Genomic DNA, 21,468 nt, shown 5'->3' with positions numbered 1-21,468 from the left:
CTTTTAAATTTATTCCTTCGAGCAACCATGGGGCTCAATATATTTGTTTGATATGTTTTAATCAAGGTGGGGTATTTTAAAATGTGATGATAATTGTTTTTTAAAGTATTTTTTTGCTTGAAAATACATTAAGATAATATTTTTTTTCTTTTTAAAAATTATTTCTAACATTAACATATTAAAAATGACTGAAAAATATTAATTTAAAATAAAAAATATTAATTTTTTTAAAACACAAAAATAAATAAATTCTAAGTGGAGTAACGTGGAAGCAAGATCAATAAATCTCGGGCTAAACATAAAGTATAGTCTTTATTTCAAATTTACATTTTACTAAATTCATGGTTTGATCCAATCATCCATGTGATATTAATTATTAGTATGCGAGCTGATATTATTTGTTCATGATTGCTCATAACCATACAATCTATCTTCTTTCAGAGAGAAATCAGCATGCCATATGGTCAAATTGGGCGGTTGTTTCATGTGTACAAGGATGCATCTAAATAAAATGCTAGTTAGCCAGTCACCATCGCTATACCTAATTGAGTACACTACACACAGAGTCCTATAATTGGCCTCCTCCGATCTGTGGTTGCGTTGACACACCGACACAAATGCCAATTTTCACGTTTCAATATGTAGGGCTTGTTCCATGGGAAACTCCATGCTTGCATTGGACACAAACAGAGCTTCACTCGCCACCTTCATCACCGAGGGCCAGCCAAAGATTCTGGCTTCGCTCAAATTTCAAATTGTGGGATGAGAAGGCAAAGATCAAGAAAGTGTTCAGCCTTTTCCTTGTCTCCAAGAGCTGATAGAGGGGCCCCAAGTCTGCATTATACACATAACGAGATGGCCCTTCTTGATAAATGATTTGACCTAGCCAGTCTGTACACGGTTTTATGCCCTATAATCATCGCACTCAACACTGGGAGACTATGGGACTTGCGTCGAGTCATAATTACAATCTGCTTTAACCCTTATATATATATATATATATATATATAACGACAGATGCTACATGAACCAATTCTTACTCCACGCATGGAATATAGATATGTTAATCAACTTTTTTTATTTTATTATTATTAATATGGGTGTTTAATAGTCATCATATTATTAATTATAAGGCTTTAACCATGAAAAGTAAATTTTTTAATCTTAAGTTTTTTCCATTAAACCACCCACTGAATGGTTAAATTTTGAACTTTAATGTTAATCAACTTTAAACTTTTATGTTTGTTTCTATCATTTTCACCCTTTTTGTTTTTGTTGAAATGTCTTTGTTATGGGCCTTTGCTATCACAGTGCCAGGAAATAGCATTTTAAAAGAATGTGCTTAACGATTTTGAATTTTAGCTTAATTTGTTGGAAACAGTGTTCTTCGCCGACTTGAAGTCCCTGCTGCCTTTTGGGACTGCTGGTAGAATAAGCTCCGGGAAATTGTAAGGAGGTATCAATCGATGATATATAGTATTAAAACTGATGCAATTTAAAGTATATGTTGTAGTTCTGATATATACTTTGCTTATCTATCAATATAATTAAATATTAATCATGAAAGTTTTGATATTTATTAAAATATTGATATCAAGATGAAAAAATATGAGAAACCTTTTTAATTAAATACATTGAATCATGATTTTTTAATTGTGAAAGATGTAGGTCAACTAGTCAGGTTCTAGATTTGTTCTCTAGAGGTTATCAGTTCGAGTCCAAAAACCTCAGAGCTACTGAAGATTTACATGGTCGTGAACTTCATAGCCTATGAAATTAGTCGATGTACGCACAAGCTGACCCGAACACCTACTTGAATAAAAAAAAATTATTGCAAATTATTTATATTTAAATAAATTGAAAGCCCATATCAAAAGCTTTAGCTTAAGTTACATATATATTAAATATTTTTTTAAGCAAGATATAAAGGGAGAAAAATCAAGAAGACCATCTCTTATACTAGATCAACCCACATCAACATTCTTCATGAATTTATAGAAGCTACTAAATCAAGTGACACAAAAGTATTTCTTTAAGAAATAATCAAGAATTTAAATTCGATACGCATCAAGAAAGTAACATGTAAAGGGAGGAGGTGCCTGTAGGCTATTATAGTAGAAGGCACCAACCAATTATACAAATATTGTGGTTGTTATCTTTCGGTTTCGTCTCCTTCACTCCGTCGACTAAGAAATCCACAAATGACTACTTTTCTAGGCCATTATAGCTAGGAGACCAAGCTCAGCTGCTCCGGCCACCTGTGTAATGCAAAGCAGAAATCAACCAAAAAAATCGACAGGGAATCAAATTTTCAGATCAAAGGAAAGAGAAGTCAAGAAAGTGAGAAGATAGAAAGCTAGTGTTATCCCCTCCACATGGGGGTGGAACCTGGATCAAATAAAGTTGACAGCCACTAATTAAAGAACATTGCCTGACAGCCACGCTTCATGCCATTTAGCAAAAATCTACAGATTCCCACTTTTTACAGTGGAACTGATCATGAGAACATTCATGTGCTAGTCACATAAACTTTCATTAATTTAAAAAAAAAAAAAAAAAAAAGAATTCTAGCTAGGGAATTAATGAAGCAAGAACCTTGGACGTTGGTCCATGAAGCTTATTAAGTTTCTTTTATTTGTCTGGTGCAGGCACTGGTAATTAATTTTATCATCTTTTTAATAGACATATTCTGACGTCAAATAGCTAGAGCTATGCATTCATCCCTTCGAATGGTTATTGCCAGGATCTTTGCTGCCTCACGTGCAGCATCCAAGCTTCGCTGCTTGATCCTTTCTTGTACAGTGGAAGAGTAAGCCTTTACAGCATTAATTAATTAGATGATGGGTTCATCAATATATATGATTAGATCTCGGATTGCATCGCATGTCTTATTGCGTTCCATGAGAAATTTCATCAATGTTCGTCTTTTATGGTCTACCCCACTAGAGCAAACAATGCCATTATAGGAGCCTAGCTAGTCCATCCTATGATTCTTTAAATTTGTAAACTGTAATTGTCATCTGATCTTGAACTAGACAAGCAATATCATTTCCAATCTGAAAAATACGAGGGATACTATTTTCAGAAAAAATAATCTCGATCTACATATATAGTTATGGTTGTTTTTCAAAGTGGTTTTTATTTATATTAAAATAATATATTTTTTATTTTTAAAAATCATTTTTGATATCAACGTATCAAAAATAATCTAAAAACATTAAAAAATATTAATTTTTAAAAAATAAAAATAAAATTTTATAAAATATTTATAAAATACAAAAACAAACAGGAATGGAGGGAACATGGATGGATGGCATTGAGCTTTGTCTCTTTTTAAAAATTGCTCAAAGATAAAATGAGATGAGAAACAAAAATGACAAAGTAAAAATGAAAATAGAAAACATAAAGCTAGGGTTCTATACCAAGCATAAAAAGGGAATAGAAAAATGTTTTGCCTCCAATGATTTTATTGAATAAAAATGGTGTCTATTTATACCAGATTATTTGGATTATATTATAACAATATTTACATAATTTAATTTTAAATTTTGCATGCGGTCAAGTTGACTTGTTGAACTAGATCAAAACCAAGTTTAATAACATTTCTAAAAAGAATTTATACTTGCGCTTATCTAAATGCAAAATACAAACCTTCAATGGACGGCCACACATTCTCAAACATGCAAGAACATGGTTATTAACATTTGTTTTGGATTTTTCTTCATTCGTGAAATACAGATTCCAGACAGTTTGTCCTAAACAATCGGGGGTTCGGTTGCTTTGCATACAAGAAAGAATGGAGGATTGTGACTCGTGAGTTCCTATCCAAGCTAGCAAACAGCTGACAGGCGAAATATGTTGCTGTAATTACTCTCACATCTCCATGTATGGACCATTATAGATGCAATGAATGCCGGTCCTAGGAAATTTATCAAATTTATATGTGAAGAAAATAATTATCAATTAAAAAAAATTATAATCTCATATTATAAAGAGTTACTCGTGTGCGAGACTCGGAGACGTGGCATCAACATTGACAGGCAGTCTTCTCCAATCAGAGTAAAATCCATAAAAGAAATTTTCTTATTATTTAACTGGTCACTGACAAAGAACAGGCTCGAACCTACCCAGAAAGGAAGAAAGCAAATCACAGTTCACGAGCCTCTGCGACTGTTTAGGCGTAGTCTTCAGAAACTGGGGCAGCGACATAAGACCCAATGAAAATACCGCCGTAAACAAGCCCAGCCAACCCACCTCCGACGAGTGGCCCCAGCCAGTAGATCCAGTTCTGTGAGAAGTCACCACTAACCACAGCTGGGCCAAACGAGCGAGCTGGGTTCATCGAACCACCACAGAACGGGCCAGCAGCAAGAATGTTAGCACCGACAATGAACCCTATAACAATGGGTGCTATAATTCCAAGGGAGCCCTTTTTGGGGTCTGCGGCTGAGTCATAGACAGTATAGACAAGTGCAAAGGTTATGACAATCTCCATCACCACTCCTTCGATAGCACTCATCCCTGAAGCAACTCCATGGGTTGGGATGCCCTATGAAGTCCATTAAAACAATTTTGAGCTTTGATACAATCAAAGATGATTAACTGGAGATTTATTAGAATTGCATGAACAGTTCAAAATACTGGTAAACGCAGATGGATTTCCTTGCATAAAGGGACATATATATCCATCAGCTGTGGCAGGGACTTTAAGTGGAGAAATGATTTAGTTTTCTCTTTTATAATTTAAATGATTAGTTCAGGATTTCTCTCTTGCTTTGCGTAAATGATAAAACGATCTGCCTTAATTATTGGATAAGCAGTGATTAGTCAAGCCGGAAATTAACTAATCCACTCGAAGAGAACTAAAAACAGAAGCAGCTGAAAAATTTGAAATCTTACCACCACAGTTTTGCCAAGTAAGATCTTACCAACATATTCTGTCATCCCGATGCTAATTAATTTCCCAAGTAACATCGCTTGTCAACTGAAAAAGTTCCGTTAGCAATGAAGGGGATTTTTACTGGTAATTTATTTATTCTCTTAGGGTTCAAGGTTTCAAACGGTTAATTACCACTAATTAACTAAAAACTAAGGTCAATATCTTTTTTCTTTTTTTATGCATATGGCTTTTCAGGATTGCATGTTATATAATTCTGGTGTTAATTTTACCTCAGTGCTAGTAACGACCTTGAGGAGGAGGCATGCGACGACGGAGCCGAGGCATTGAGCAATCCAGTATCTTAGCCGGCGCCGACCGTGGGACCCATATGAATGGAAGAGCCCTAAAAGAATGGAAGCCGACCAACCGCCTTTTATTTGATTAGTAATAACTAATATGTCATCACTAATTATGAGCGCAAGACAACTAATTTACTTGTTATTTTGTGTGTGTGTTAGGAAAGGAAACAAAAAGCATGTTTTGATGGGATATCAATATTAGGGCGTTTTATCATATATAAAATAATTAGCTTTGTTCAAAGAGTTGGTGTGTTTTCTTAAAAAAAATATATGGTACATGGTTGATAATTCCATCATGATTGTGATGGATAACTCTATTTCTAGAGCTAGCAATGTCATCCAAGTTAATGAGTTGTTTGGCATAATTTCTGATTTTGTTTGTAGATGTTTTTTAAAATGTTTTAAATTGCTTTATTTTAGTAATTTATGATTATGTTTTATATATTATGAGTCTTTGTGATCATGATGACTAATTACAACTTTTATTTAATTTTATTATTTTAGTAAGTGAAAATGAGGATATTGAAATTAAAATTATAGACCACTTCGTTATTAAAATTATTATATCATATTAAACTTGATAATAAGTTTATGATTCATTTAAAAAAAAAATACTATAGCACGTGACTTATTTTAATTTTATATATTAACTTTATATTAGTTATTTATTAATAAAAACTCTAGAACTCATGAGTTTTTCACTGTTGGAATCCACAATATATATAATTGTTTATTTGATTTTTTTTCTCCAGTTGTGTCCTTCTATGCCCAAATTCGTGGCTAATTTATATTGTTAATGAGAGACAAGATTATAACAAATGACATTTACTTGTAAAACAAGAAGGATACGGGTGGTTTTTTCAAAAAGGGATAAAAAGTAAACTTTGGCCCAGTTATTTTTTAAATGATAACTTCTCGGTTTCTAAATATTTTAAAAACTCAATTGTGGAACAAATTTAATTTTTTTTTTAATTTCTATTTTAAGATAGGAGAGAAACAAATCACTAGATTTTGATACTAAAAAAAAATATCAATTGAACAACAATTCAGATTATCAAAATAGTTAATATTAGTATTTATAAGTTTTATTTGTTCGTAAAGAGTTTCAATAATGTGTTTTTTTACCTTTAGTTTTCTTGAAAAAATAGATATGATCTTGAAAAAGTTTTTGATTTTAAGTTAATTTTTTATTTGTTTATCTTTTTTAGATTATTTAAAGATATAAATAAGTTCATTTAAGTTTTCAGGATGTTTTTCCAAGTGTTTTGAGATCAAAATTATGGTTTAAATAAATTGTTATGATGTTGAACACTCATAGCTCAAGTTTCCGGCAATTAAAATCTAGGCAGAATAGGTGAAACGTCACCTGCTATAGCCCCAAGCTTGCATGCATGGATCTTTTTTTTTTTTTTTTCATTTTGATTCTTCACTACTAGATCTTTATTAAGTTTTCTTGTTTAATTTTTTTTTAATTTTATTTTTTTAATATTTTTCTGATTTTTTTATTGTAAAATATAAATTGTTTCTATTTGATATTTATATATTTATCACAACATCAAATAAACACCCTGATATTTAATTAAGTTTTTATTTTGCAAGCATCTTTTTTATTATATAATCAAATAAAAAATTATATAAAAAAATTTATTCAACTCAATTTAGTTCATGATTTAGATAATATGTTTGATTGGTTAATCAATTTGCTAAAAATCAAGTTTCATAGTTTGTTACATAAAAAAAATTAATTTATTTAATTAAATACATATATCAACTTTTAAATTACAAGATTTTTTCATAAAAAAATGTTGGCATATTCATTTTTTTGTGTGGTAAAAAAACCATTATCCACCAAGAGCGAATCACAGGTTAGATAGCTGGTATTTACAAAGAATCGGGGAGCATAATAGAATCCTTTTGATTTATAGCCGTCTGACAGATAAACTTAGGAGAACCATTCAAGATAATTAATGGCGATAATGCACAATTTTCAAGGCATCAATCCGTCAATATATATAATGAGAAAGACCAGCATCAAGAACAGATCGAGTTTTCGTCGGCAATTATTTATTGATCATGATGTGGACGAGTTTCATCATACGTGTATGAAGCAATAGGGTTTGAGGATAGCATTAAAATAAATCGCGGTTGGTATTTGCAGTTCCACCAAGAAAAGAAAAGAAAAGCTCAGCAAAAGCACCTCCTCAGCTTGGAAGCAGTACTGGCGTGGCTGGTGTAAAAGCCAGCCATCGGCATCGCTATTTGCCTGCCATACTGCTTTCTGCGACGTGTAAGCGTTTAATGGAAGTTCTGTTCATGCATACAGCTTAAACAAATTCCCACTTCTTCTTCAACTCTTTCGAGAAACAAATTTGTTGTAGAGCTTTAACCTGTTTTCTCTTCTAACAAGCAGCCTGTTCTGTAGCCTTTCGGGGCTGGATCGATGATCAACTCACTACATGTTTTCTAGGAGGCTAGAAAGGATTATATATATATATATATATATATATTTCCTGCTCATGTTTGATTTATTTTTTAGAGGAGAGAAAGATTTAAAGGAAGAAGGTTAAATTGTTAACCTGCGTGTCTGGGAGAGTAAATAAATAGTTTTTTAATGGAGAAAAACTGTGAATTTTGTGTCTCCCCCTCTTTTTTTCTTTTGTTTTCATCATTTCTTTCCCATTTTGCTCTCATCTCAGATCTTTAACCACAAATATATATTATTTAATAATTTTCATGATTACATTTTATTTAAAATTTGACTTATTCAATTGAAACCCATTATTAGAGGATTATGGGAAAAAAAATCATGTGAATTTCATGCTATTACTTAATACTTTTTTGCTGCTTGAAAGCGAATGAAGTATCAGATTTGGGACTTTTATAAGGTTAATTTAGATAATATTTTACTTTTATTGTTACGTATGAGTGTAGATATGATTATTTTTTAAAATACTTTTCATACTGAAATGTATCAAAATAATATTTTTTTTTAATTTTTTCAAAAATTATTTTTAAAACTAGTGTATTAAAACGATCCAAAATATAAAAAATTAAAATTTTTAATAAAAATAAAATAATATTTTTTAAAATACAGGTATAACCATGTTTCCAAACACTTATTAAAAATAATTCAACTGCTATATATATGTTACATGGATACGGTCTATTTTTGCCTTACTCCAACCCTTATAAGTAAGGTACAAGCGAATAAATTATACAAAATTTTCATAAGAACATTTATGGCAAATACAGTTTTTATACTCGCATGATCATGAAATTTTAAAAGCCTAGGAAATTAATATCAAGATAAATCCAATAGAAAAAAGCTTAGAAATAATTAAACATGTATCTGATCTTGAAAGGCATGTGCACCGAGGAAAGAAAAGTGAAAGGGATGATGTGCATCATAAACTACTTTGTGCACCCCTTTCCATATAACGTGCGTTTTTCTTCCTCCCATTTCTATATATATATATATATATATATATATATATATATATATATATATATATATATTCTCGAAGCAGTCTCATAAATCCAGCAAAACCTCTTCGGGACAAATTTAAAACATCGAAGTAACAAGAAAAAATAATTTATCATGGACGTCTAGATACAAATCCCAAATTAAGATGAAAAAAATAAATTTTTGTAACTCAATAAATTATTTTACAGTAAATTCAACATATAAGGGTTTAAGCCTAAAACTTATTTTGTTTAAATCTTCTTCATTCTAAAAATCTAGGCGTTTTTTCGTTGAATTTTAACTTTTTATATTCTTATTAAATAAATTAAAAGAAAAGTTTTTTTTCTTTTTTATATAAGAAAGAATTTTTAGCAGGTTTTAGGTTTCTTTAAAATATGATGACGTCTAATTAATGATTTTTTGAAATTAATTTTTTATAATTCATAATTTATTTAAATTATATTAATGTTTTATATTAAAAACTTAAATTAGATATTAAATTTCTAAAAACAAATTGACCCCAAAACAAATAGATTTCACTTTTAATATGACTTCAAATATATTTTTTAAATAAATTTTTCAATAATAATAAGTACTTGTCATCTCTCGTGGTCAAACACATATGAATATTGAGTTATTAAGCTAGTTGTATGTCTGGGATGATTTTCAAAATTTATTTTAATTAAATTTCTTGTTAATCGGAATAAGTATTTTTAAAAATTAAAATGATTTAAATTATAGAGAAAAAAGGTGCTCCTTCTTTAAAGCCTTGCCTTTTTTTTTTAATCCATAGGATGTAGATCATTTGTCTACGATTTGTCGTCGCCTAGTTCAAGCTCCGGTCATCTCTCGTGGTCAAACAATCAAGTTCCAACATATTTGAACCCCCAAAACTCTATTTTTCATTCATTTTCATCTAAAATTCAGGGTTCAAGTTAACACTTAGCATAAATTGTAAACAATCCCCAAATTAATCCTTAAAATTAACACTTATTTTGTTTTTGGAATTATTTTTTGCTTGATTAATTTTTTTTAGATTTTTTAAAATTTTTGATATGATAATATTAAAAAATATATATATTTAATGTATTTTTATTAAAAAAATAGTTTTAATAACCAATAAAGTCGCATTACCGACCATTTAGTTATTCAAAAAGCTAATGTGTTGCTATCACAATCACATGCCACCCAACAACACATTTGAATTGCTTTAATTAGTTGTTTAAAATCCCGAAAAACCACGAAATATAAAAAGCCAAACCAATAATATTTTTTTAAAAAAAAAGGGATAAATTTTTGGTTTGGAGGAAACAAAAAACTTTGAAACGTGTCACAGATTTTTCTTGCTGGAATTGGATGCACATGGCTGAGCAATGATACTCCTCACACACCCATTAAAGAGCCTGCGGAAACAAATTATATTAAACACCACCAGCTTGTTAAGGCCCAATATCAAAAAGTCCTTATCTTCACGCTTTTCAAATTTCAATCAAAACCAGAGCATTTATGCAATGATAGCCGTTGTAATCCACATGATAGATATTGAGAGTCCAAAGCAATGCACTCATCATCATTATCTTCATGGCCCCTTTCAAAACCCTAAATTTGGACTATTTTGGATAGCAAATGGACTGTAAGTTGGCATTTGGTATGAAGGTAAAAAAAAAAAAAAAAAAGGGGTGAATTGTGGCAGAAATAATTATTTCAAGAGCATGAGCAAGTTTAAAGGGTATAAAAATTGATGTTCAAGAATGTTTGGTGTATTATAAATTAAAGGGTTAAATGTTAATGAAAATAAAAAGGAAATAATTTAATTATTAGGAATGATTGATGATAAAAAAAAATAAATACTGTCTTGTATTTAAAGGAAAAGAAAAGTGATCAGAAAGACAAAAAAAAAAAATTTGCTTGGTGCATGGAGGGTAAAATTTACCATTCAAAGCCATTAATTTGAGATACAATGTCTCTACTAATTAATCCTCGACAAAACTTGTTTAACTTGTATAAGGATAAAATTAACTCCCATTGTATAACATAGTTTTTAGTTACTATAATGGGACAAAAAGGACAAAAATAGTTCATATAAAAATATATTTGATTAAAAAATAAAGATACAAAAATAAATTTATCTCCAATATAATTTTGAAGTGAATCTTTATACTTTCAAAATAGAGGTATAAAGAAGACATGTTTTCAGAAATAATAATTTTTTATTTTTTAGGCAGTATAAAGAAGATATGCCGAGTTTAAGCAGCATATGAGGTATATCCTGCTGCAAAACATTGGCTTCCCTGATGGCTTTAGAAGCATCTCATTGTGAGCTTCCTGGCGATCAAGATTGTGTCAAGGGAGGTGCGATTGTTAGGCTGTGATAATTTTTTTTTCTTCTCCTTTTTATCTCTTTTTCTTCGAGAAAAAAATGATTTTTTTTTCAATTTTACCCTTTAATATTACGTATTTATATATATATAATTGAGCTTCATAATTTTATTTAATTTTCTTTATTCATGTTTGTCCTAGGCTCACGACCAGGTTATGGATTTGATATGCTAACTCATGTGGATTTAGATAAATTTTTACTTGCTTTTTTTTTCAACATTTAATTTGATAAGAAATAAGCTTTGAATTATTTTATTTTATTTTCTATGGGATTTTCAAGTTATCATGGAGACCTTCATGGAACATTAGGAGGATAAGAACAAAAAATATATATACTTAACAACCAAAATTAACCTTAAATAAAATAAAACTTTTTATTTTAGTCGTATTCATAACTCTTTTATGATCAATCATTTTATATATTTTTCAATTATTTTATTAAACTCGAACATTATTTTTACATTTTTCAATTAAAAAACACTATAACACTGAAAAACACATCCATGATACTAGCTTTGTTTTTTATATCATAAGTGAACTTAGAATTTTACTAGCCGGTACCCATTAATAACCTGCTACGGGACAAGGCCAGAACAATCCTCCATCCCTAGTCAAATCACATCCCAGAAAGATTCGTACTTACTATATCTGTAATAATAAATTAGGTCATCACAGATGACTTTTTGTTTATTTGATTTGACATGTACATTTTGGTGTGATCATTTCATAATGATTTGAGGAGAGGCACATTCGCTGCTCCCTCCATCTGCAATGATCATTGGAATGTGAAGATGGAGCTCTTAATGATGAGTGATTCTGCATCTTCTTAGATTGTGCGCAGTGTCCATGATTGGCTCCCCCCACCCCGATTCATGCATTTTTTGATACATCACATGTAAGAACTCTTGGACTATATGCGATTTCCATAAATTAACGCCATTAAAATACTTTGATTGAAGAATAATAGTTAACATGGGATCTGAGAGAACGTGCTGACCATTTTTATTTTATTTTTTTCCCATTTTCTTATTGCTGTATTCTTCTATTATCCATCCTGTCGTTTGAATTCAGTGTCTGGTTTTTGGACGTGGCTATATGACAGAAACTCAAGAATTTCCCTTCATTTTTATCCTCTCCAGGTTTCGATTTGATGGTTTGATTGATTTTCACTAACTTAGTTGGTAATAATTTTTTTTTAAAAAAACAAACCTGGTGGGTAATTAATGTTTATTGAGGAGCCAGTAAGATTTTTATGAAATTATAAGCGGGCCCATTCGGTAGAGGAGGACATATGAGAAAAACCTGAAGATGGTGCGGGTAAATTCAGTGAAGGAGAATGGGCATGCTGTCCTATATATATAAACTGCTGGCTGCAAAAAGAGGAAGGAAGACGACATCGACCAACATAAGTCATCAAGAGAGAAGGAATTCATATATCTACCCTCTCACGTAATCTCTCTAGCTCCTTAATTTCCTCAATCACCTTCAAATTTTCTTTTTAAATCCTTGGCAGCATGGATCCATCTTCATCGAAAAGCAAAAGGAAGCAACCACAACAAGTACAGCAGGAACCGGGTACTGGATTAAGGTTTCTTGGTGTTAGGAGAAGGCCATGGGGAAGATATGCAGCAGAGATAAGAGACCCTTCAACAAAAGAAAGGCACTGGCTAGGCACCTTTGACACTGCCGAGGAAGCTGCCTTGGCCTACGACAGAGCCGCTCGCTCCATGCGCGGTGCTCGTGCTCGCACAAACTTTGTTTACTCTGACATGCCTGCTGGTTCATCCGTTACCTCCATTATCTCCCCTGATGACCAGCAATCTCTACAGCAGCAGCAACAGCAGCAACTCCAACAAAATAGTGACCATAATAACAACCTGTCCTCATTATTCTTCAATGGCCGGCCTCCCTCACATGATCTTCAGCCGGACTCGACTCCCATTTTCAACCAGGATTTTACCTCTCAATGCCATTTGTCAGACGGGTTTTCTTCAATGACTTCTGGTGGAGATTCTTGGTGCTGCTCCAGCACCAGAACTGATAATCAACAGCTACAACATGTTAATGATTACAATGTGCTTCCTCATGAGTTTCCTTCTGATATATCTCACGACTCGGGTTATAGTACGGGTCAGTGTGGTTTGACCGATTCATCATCTTCAAGTCTGATGGGTTTTGAGGACCAGACAGCAATGACTACAGGATTTGACTCAGTCGGGGGTGGTAGTGGTTCTTATTTCTGGTTTGATTCTGGCGAATACGTTCACAGTCCACTTTTTAGCAGGATGCCGCCAGTTTCAGATATGGCACCAGATCGTTTTGATTTGAGCTCCTCTGATTATTTCTTCTAACTAGCATCGAGCTGATTTGGCTTGCTTTCTTGATCCTGCTCACTGGTTACTGATAAGAAAGAGTCAAAGCAGTTGAATCTTTCACTCTCACTATTTCGGTTTCTGGCTTCTGGGTTTTGCAGGTGCATTGGCTTCTTCTTCTCATGGTTTGGCATGACATGGATCCTTTCTTGATCGATCAATGCCAGAGACTTGGCAATGAAGAAAGGATCGATAGCGACAGCACGAAGATTGTTTCTCCATTAATCCTGAAACAAAGAAACAATCAATTATCGGGTCTAGGAGTTCCTATATGGTGTGTATATGTAAGGATTAAAGAAATCACTTTGCGTTGCAGATTAAAAATTAAGGACTGCTTGTGGTCCAGAAATCAGTGATGAAGTAGGGCTTGGATTTAATGTGTTTCTCGTATTTTAATTAAATTTTGGAGTTGAGTTAATCCGTCCCAGGACCCTTTGTTTTTCGTTTCGGCATTAAAAAATCCACTGCCACGAAACTGTAGCATTTCCTCTCTTTTTTTTCAATATACAGAGAATTTTAAAGGCTGGCCATTTGAGATTTTTTTTTTTTTTTAAATTGCTTTAAAAGTAATTGCAATAACTAAACTTCATATTTACGAAATGCAGAATAGCTTTTTCTCGATTCGAACTGGCTAAATAATGGAAACATTTTTATAAAACTCAACATGAATATGGGTATGAAAAATAAGCTTTCTGCAATCCATTTGGGCCTAAAAAAGTTTGCCCTCTTTGGTCCTGGGCTTTTTATAGCCCGGCTGCTGTATTCAGGCCTTGTGCCGTTTTTCCACTAGTCTTGCGGCCCAATATACTATTCAATTATTTAATACGAGTTTGATTTTATAATACTCCAAGACAAATATTTTTCAATTCAGTCCAATTTCTAAACCCTAATGAAAAATATATTCCCAATTCAAAATGTGATCATATTGAACATGTCAATTCTTAGGTTTTGATTATAATCATATTCAACCCATCTATAAATTGTAAAATTAAAAACAAGTGTTGATGTTCTTGTCATGAGAGAATATGAGACATAACATTTGGCACGACCATGTTTCATTTTTTATTATGTTCCATCCTCTCTGTTGCTTTTTCTAAGCAGATATTTTGGAACAAAATGTTCCTTGATTTGCAGACACAAAAGTGGTTGTGTTTGCACCCTTCTGCTTCTTCTTGTTTTTTCAAGACTTGTAAGATAATCTTTACATGTAAAGAATGGCAAGAGTAATGAGTCAAATCTCTTACCCTAGTATAGCTCATCAATTGGCGATAATAATTAGGTGAAGCTCAAATAAAATCATGACAATCGAATTCAATAGAGCAATAATTGAATGGGGAATTTCTTCTATTAGGCTTTTGAAATTCTTATAGTTAATGGGTTGAAATAAAAAAAAAAGGAGTTTTTGAAAAAAGAAAATTGCGCATATAGAAGAGAAAAAAAATTATTATAGCAATAATTGAATTAAAAAACTCTCTTTTCTCTCATTCATAGTCTTAAGACGTCACACACCCAAAGACAATAACTAAACCATAAACAATATCTCACTAGTCAATAATCATATTCCAATCAAACTAAAAGCATCATTAAATAAACTTGATCCAATAACCATGACTTTACCTTCTTTTTGAAACAACATCTCCCCTCAAAATCAAACCTTGTTCTAGATTTTTTCTAAGACCAAGACCCATAAAAAAAGATTGAGAAACACCTATAAAAAACCTAAAATATACTTCAACAACAACCCCTACATGAAACTCCCCTCTCACCTAAGAATTTTATAATTGTTTCTATAATTTTTGATACTGTCTTTTTTAGATGTCATCATCTCATATAATTTATTTTATGTTTGCATATGATTTGGATGCTTTTCCATTGTTTTCTATAGTCGAGTCAGTTATAGCAATTTTATAACTAATCAGAACAATTATCAAATGTCAACTTTAAAATCCTAAACATTATTTTTTAGCCTTTTTGGCATGTATTTAGATTTGATGAGTATGAGATTTGATATATTTTAAACAAACTTTAATATGTCATTATGAATAATATTTGGTTATGTTATTGATAGGGTGATTAGATTGATGGTTTAGGGTTCAAAATAGTTTCAAAGTATTATAATTTTATTCATATTTGTCTTATATACATATATTATAATAAAAATCCTAAGAATTTGGATTCGTATGCTTAGGGTCCCACTAATAATACCCTTTTAAATTACTTTTTTGATCATTCATTCAATTTCTTTTAAAGAATAGAGTCACCTATAATGACAATATTATTTTCAAAATTATATATATAAATATCTCAATCATTGTTTTAGGTCATTATAGTCCTTTACTAGGCAAACTCTTATCATAAAAGTACATTAGGGTTCTTACTTTAGGTATGATGCATAAGATGATTGTTATATTCTCTATTACATAACCAACCCTTTATCTATAACATATGAATACTAGTTAGGATTTCTAGTTATAGACTATCCACGAGAGTTTGGTGGTTTCATAAGCATTACCTGAATCATAAAGCACTAAGGCACTACTACTTCACCTCCTAACCTAAAACAATATGTGTATGAAAGAAAATGTTATATTGTATATACATGGGTACAACTCCATATAAGATTTCAAATATTTGTTAAAAAACTTATCAACATTAGTTTTATACATATCAATCAGTCATGTACAAATATAAGGATATATATTAAAGTTTTTTAAAAAAGTATATATAGGTGCTTATTGGCTTGTTTTTATGGGGCTTGGTCTTAGGGAAAATATAGAAAAAATGTTTGATTTTAGAGAAATATTTGGTTTTGGATATAAAAAGAGACAGAATCGTGATTGCTAGACTGAGTTTATTTAGTGATGCTACTGGTTCGATTAGGGTTTGGTTATTAATTGGTGAGCTGTAGCTTGTGGTAGACTTAGAGGTGATGATGGTGTTGGGATGTCTTAGGGTTGTTGTCAGCTAGGATTGTGAATGGAGGAGACGAGAGATAAGGGTCGCCAAGTTTTTTTTAATACTTTTTTACCTAATTTCTTTCTCTTCCCATATCTTTTCTCCCACTATATTGTTCACTTCTTTGTTTATATTATCCCTAAAATTCCTTTATTCTTCCCTAAATTCTTTATTCTTGTACCTTCAAAAACATTCAACTCCCTTTCTCTTATGTTGTTTTTGTTTTTTTAACTATTATTATTTATATTTTACTTTTTTGACTTGTTTAAAGATGGGGTTTTCAATGTTCAAATTGATTATCATCCTTTTCTCAATTATAATGTGCTCACTAATAAAAATTCCCATCCCCATCAGTATTGGTTTTTTTGATTGATTAATTAAAAAAAAAAAGTTTAAGCCAGAGTTTTTTTATTTTAAAAAGATTTTTCCATAAAAACAAAAGGGTAAAAAATTATGAATCACTAGAGGTTGGCCAAATCACATCTAAAATGTGTTTTTGAGAATTTTTAGATTTTTTTGAATTTCTAAAAAGACATCAACATATGAGTCAAAATCAAGTTATAACAGCCATAACATGACACAATTTACTTGTGAGGTTCAAAAGCAAGTCAGATGACTAGTAAAAAAATGGTGTGGGTTTAAACATAAATTTTTTAAGATGACATAATTTTTTAAATAATATTGAGATGGCGATCTATTGGATCAATTCAGGTTTCTCAGCTAGCTAAATATCAGACATTTATTTGAGATCACGATAAATCTACAAATATCAAACTAAAACAAATTGTGTTACCAATTAAAAGTCAATAAAATATTAAAGGTTGAAATTGAGGGGAAAAAAACATCAATAAGAAAAATCAATAAAGATACAATTGGGAAGGATAAAATTGGGAAAAAGATTAATTAAGAAAAAAATTAAAGGAAAAAAAGTTTACGCGCATAAGCTTAGGGCAGTCAACGTGTTTGGTCTTGCTTAATCTTTTTCTCTTTCTTATAGGGGGACATGTTGCCTTGTATTCCAGATCCTGACCACCGCAAGTGGAAAACAAATAAAAATTATACAAAATGGTGAAGAAAAAAAAAGTAGAAATAAAAAAAAACAAGGAGCAAATTGAAAAAAATAACATATCATAAATTGGGATTAAATGATGAAATTAAAAATAAATAAGATTTTTTACAAAATAATTAATAATAAAAATTAAAAGTTGAAAGAATATGAATCAAAGCTGAAATATCAATAACTACGAGGACAACTCTAAATTTTTAAATGGCCAATGTGATTTTCAAGGGGAGAAGAGAGGAAAAAAAATAGGAAAAGAAAGCTCCATCAATGACAATTTATCCTGCAACCATGTGTTGCCCTACAAAGAAAAAGATATTGCGATGATTCCAAAGATATGGCAGCAAAGCCTTTTTAGCCACTTAGAGGCATCATAAGAGTCGTTAGAAGGTTGCGAGCGTATCTCACCCATTATAGGTTGCAAATATTTCATGTTTATTAAAATACCAAATTGCCCTTAACCAACTTGATAATAACAAAAAAAAAAAAGGTTGAAAAGACACAAAAAAAAAAGCTTATTGACATAAGCTTTGAAAATTTTGCTTTTAAGAGCAATCGAATCATTTTACAATGCTTAAAAAAGTGAAAAGATAAAAAAGCCCCTAGATGCTAGTTTTAAAATTTTTGCTTCTAAGGGTAAATTATTAATAAAATTTTCTTTTAAAAATGAAAAAAAGATAATTTTATCCCTAGTCAATTTGGTAGTTACCAATAGACGTTATGAAAAGACCAAAATACCCCAACACTAAGACCTTCAATTCATTTAGAATGAAATATGGTAATTACACTATTGTAGTGAATAATGAAATATGTATAGGTGTACAATGAATTTTCCTTCAGATTTAGCCTTTTTTTAATGATAAAAGTTCACATTGCTTATCCTAAAACAAGAAAAAAGAAAAAGGCTATTATGATTTGTCTAATATGATTTTTCACAACTGTATGAAATTGAATAAGCAATAATAATGATAAAATAGAGTGTTGAATCCATAAAATAGAGGTGATTATTTTTTGTTTGGTTTGATTTTGAGTTAAAATATCACCCGATCATTTTTTTTAAAAAAAATAGGACCGAACTAGAAACTAGTTCAAACCAACTTGTTTTAGTTTGATTCATGGTTATGTTAAACTAATAAAACCTATATGTCATGGTTATGTTAAACTAGTAAAACCTATATGTCATAACCTGTTTTTTACCCCTAATTTTTCTATATATATCTTCAGTCAAAATTTAACTTTTGGTATTTTTTATCATGATGATGAAAAAGACTAGGCTTGAGTGGAGATTTGATTGTGCTAGACTAGGCTGACATTACATCACTTAAAATAGTAATATAAAAGATCCGACTGTTAAATCATACTTAAAATTTTCCAAGTGATTTTGCAGGTAGTTTTTTTTGCAGGGAGTCATTATGTTGCTCATCAAACCATTGAATTTCTTAAAATTAGACCTAAATGTTGTTGTTTAGGTTTTTTATTTTTATTTTTCTTAGTTATTTTTTCATTTTATTGTTTTAACTTGCATTTTAATTTAATTTCCCTTATGCTTTCATGTTTTTAGGATTTTCCTTCTAGAATAAGATTTTCTAGCCTATTTAAAAGTCTTGTAAATCTCTAAAGAGTAAGACTTCATTAACCTTATTTTCAGATAAATAAATTACAAATTTAGGGTTCACATTTACAATTTTTTTTGCTTATCAGATTTTATGTGTTTTTGGTGCTGTTCTTGTCCTTATAGTTTTCGTCTGCATCACTCGCCCTGTTTTACCTCATTACAATAGTTATTTATAGGCCTTGATCATGCTAACTTGCCTTGTGGATTGTGGAGAATGATATTGCATATACATGGTGAGTGAAGTTTCAGGTACCTTATAGTAAGTGAAGTAATGATAAAGAGTGGTCTCATGGTGAGTGGAGAAAAATAAATGTCTTTGGTGGAGAGGTTGGTGCTCGTCATTGGTTTGCGATGCTTATTATGTCATTGGTAAAGATAAGGGTGAAGTTAGGATAATGTTTTAAGGGGGAACTAATATAACAAGATATTTGTTTTTTCTAATCTATCATACATGAACTGCAAACATAAAAACATTGCATGATTTAGTTTCATACAAAGAAAAATGTAAAATGATACAAAATTTACTACATATAAGATAAGTAATGTAAAAACTTACCACGAACATAGAATAACCTTTATACGGGCTAAGAGCAACACCAAATTGAATTAAAGCTATAAAATTAACTTCTTCTTCATAATGGATTCACCACTTTAATTTTGTTGGTCTTCGTACCTATCAAATATGTTAGACAAAGTTTATTAGAAACATTAGCTAGAACAAAACATTATTTTTGTTTGGTAAATTTTTTGAAATAAAGTACAATAAAAATAAAATAATAAATAAAGTTTCTTACATGTTTATTTTAATTATGTTCATTATTTTTTCATAGAATAGAAATCATTGAGAATCTTTCAACAATGTCTTTTTTTACATAAACAATAAAATAATCTACAAGAAAATCATCATTCATTCGATAGTGAAATCTTGTTTTAACAATCTTCATTGTTGAAAAAGCTCGTTCAATAATTGTCGTCAAAACAAGAAGAGTCAAAATAAGTCAAATCAATCTATTAATTAATGGATAAATTGTTGATTTTCCAGTTTTTACCAATCCTTGGCAAATCAACAATCAATGATGAATTTTTTAACTTTAGATGATTGGGCATATCAAGCTCATAATGTTACAATTGGAATCTTAACTAATTTTTTTCTTGGATGGAAAAATCTTCAGGATAAGACTTATCAACAAGCAACATATATCTTCAACATTGAATAATATATATGTATTGTTTTATCCAAAGTTGCGCCAAACATAAAAAGCTCGGTTGACTACTCACTAAATCTATTATTTAGCTCTTGTAATTATTGATTAATGGTAGCTGTAAATATATCTACTTGGTAGTGTTGCTAAACTATTGTTGATTTTTTTTTTTTTCGGTGAGATTATCCCACATTAAAAAAAAAAAAAAAAGCTTTCATGTTAGGAACTTCAATGTCTTGATGCTTATAAAATGATGAAACTTCTTCTAAAAGAGTTTCTTAATTATCATCTCTTAACTTTTGAATCAATGTCTTTATGGTAGACACCAAATGCATAACATTTAAAATACTTGAGATTTTTGTTGCAAGTCTTAACAAGGCATATCAATAATTCCCATAACATTCTTCATTATATGTAAGATGAATGCAAAATCAAATGCCATTAACAACTTAACTACAAAAGCTGTATCGCCATGTTGACAATAAGTAAATCCACATAAAGTAATTTTCTCAAGAACCAAGCAAGTTACCCTATATAATTTTATCAAATTGGAAATTGATTTGAAATGTGAACTCTATCTACTATCTCTTGGTCGCTGCAAACCACTTGCTTAATTAGCTCATTTACTCGTTTCAATCTCACCAATAGCAATTAAATGTTAAATTTGAGCTACTTGAAAAGCCTCCAATTCATTATTATGTTTGCAAAAGGCACTAATAATATTGATAATAAAAATCAAATTTTGAAAAAAAAAGTATAAACATCATATACTTCTCTACCTGCAGCAATTAGAGCCAATTGTAATTGATGGACTAAGCAATGTACATAATATGTATAAGAGCAATATTTAATGAATAAAGCTTGCAATCTATTCCACTCACCACATATTTTACTGGCACCGTTAAATCCTTGACCTCTAATAATTTGAATATGAAGATTATAATGAGATAAAATAAAGGAAATATTTTCCTTAAGATTTAAAATAATTGTATCTTTAACATGCATTATATCTAAAAAATATTATCGTATAAATTCATTTCTATCAACAAACCTAATAACAATAGTTATTTGCTCTCTTATAAACTTATTTAGAGTTTCATCAACAATCAAATAAAATTTTGCATCACCAGTCTCACAATGAATTGAAGGTTGAACATTTCTACCAAAGACACGTAAAATTTCAT

General features: G+C 30.5%; 2 protein-coding genes across 2 annotated transcripts; one reads left to right on the top strand and one right to left on the bottom strand.

Moving 5' to 3' along the window:
* Nucleotides 1-4,174: 4,174 nt before the first annotated feature.
* Nucleotides 4,175-7,491, bottom strand: LOC118062850 (probable aquaporin TIP2-2). Its single transcript, XM_035076712.1, has 3 exons — nucleotides 7,458-7,491; nucleotides 5,170-5,282; nucleotides 4,175-4,549 (listed from the first exon to the last, which is right to left on the bottom strand). The coding sequence occupies exons 1-3, from the start codon at nucleotides 7,489-7,491 to the stop codon at nucleotides 4,175-4,177; spliced, it is 522 nt and encodes a 173-aa protein (XP_034932603.1).
* A 4,995-nt stretch (nucleotides 7,492-12,486) lies between these two features.
* Nucleotides 12,487-13,972, top strand: LOC118062849 (ethylene-responsive transcription factor LEP). Its single transcript, XM_035076711.2, has one exon. It carries the CDS (start codon nucleotides 12,595-12,597, stop codon nucleotides 13,429-13,431), a length of 837 nt encoding a protein of 278 aa, XP_034932602.1. The 5' UTR covers nucleotides 12,487-12,594; the 3' UTR covers nucleotides 13,432-13,972.
* The last annotated feature ends 7,496 nt before the right edge of the window (nucleotides 13,973-21,468 follow it).

Source organism: Populus alba, chromosome 3 (genome assembly GCF_005239225.2).
Source record: "Populus alba chromosome 3, ASM523922v2, whole genome shotgun sequence".
Classification (NCBI taxonomy): domain Eukaryota; kingdom Viridiplantae; phylum Streptophyta; class Magnoliopsida; order Malpighiales; family Salicaceae; genus Populus; species Populus alba.
This window is presented reverse-complemented; position numbering and strand designations above follow the sequence as displayed.

Bases quoted from the DNA above. Each gene is read 5' to 3' on its own strand.
- LOC118062850 (XM_035076712.1), bottom strand. From the start codon at position 7,491: ATGCCGATGGCTGGCTTTTACACCAGCCACGCCA. The intron at 5,283-7,457 runs GTACTGCTTCCA...CCATTCTTTTAG, and splicing joins CTTTTACACCAGCCACGCCA to GGCTCTTCCATTCATATGGG. The intron at 4,550-5,169 runs GTAAAATTAACA...TGGACTTCATAG, and splicing joins AGGTCGTTACTAGCACTGAG to GGCATCCCAACCCATGGAGT.
- LOC118062849 (XM_035076711.2), top strand. From the start codon at position 12,595: ATGGATCCATCTTCATCGAAAAGCAAAAGGAAGCAACCACAACAAGTA.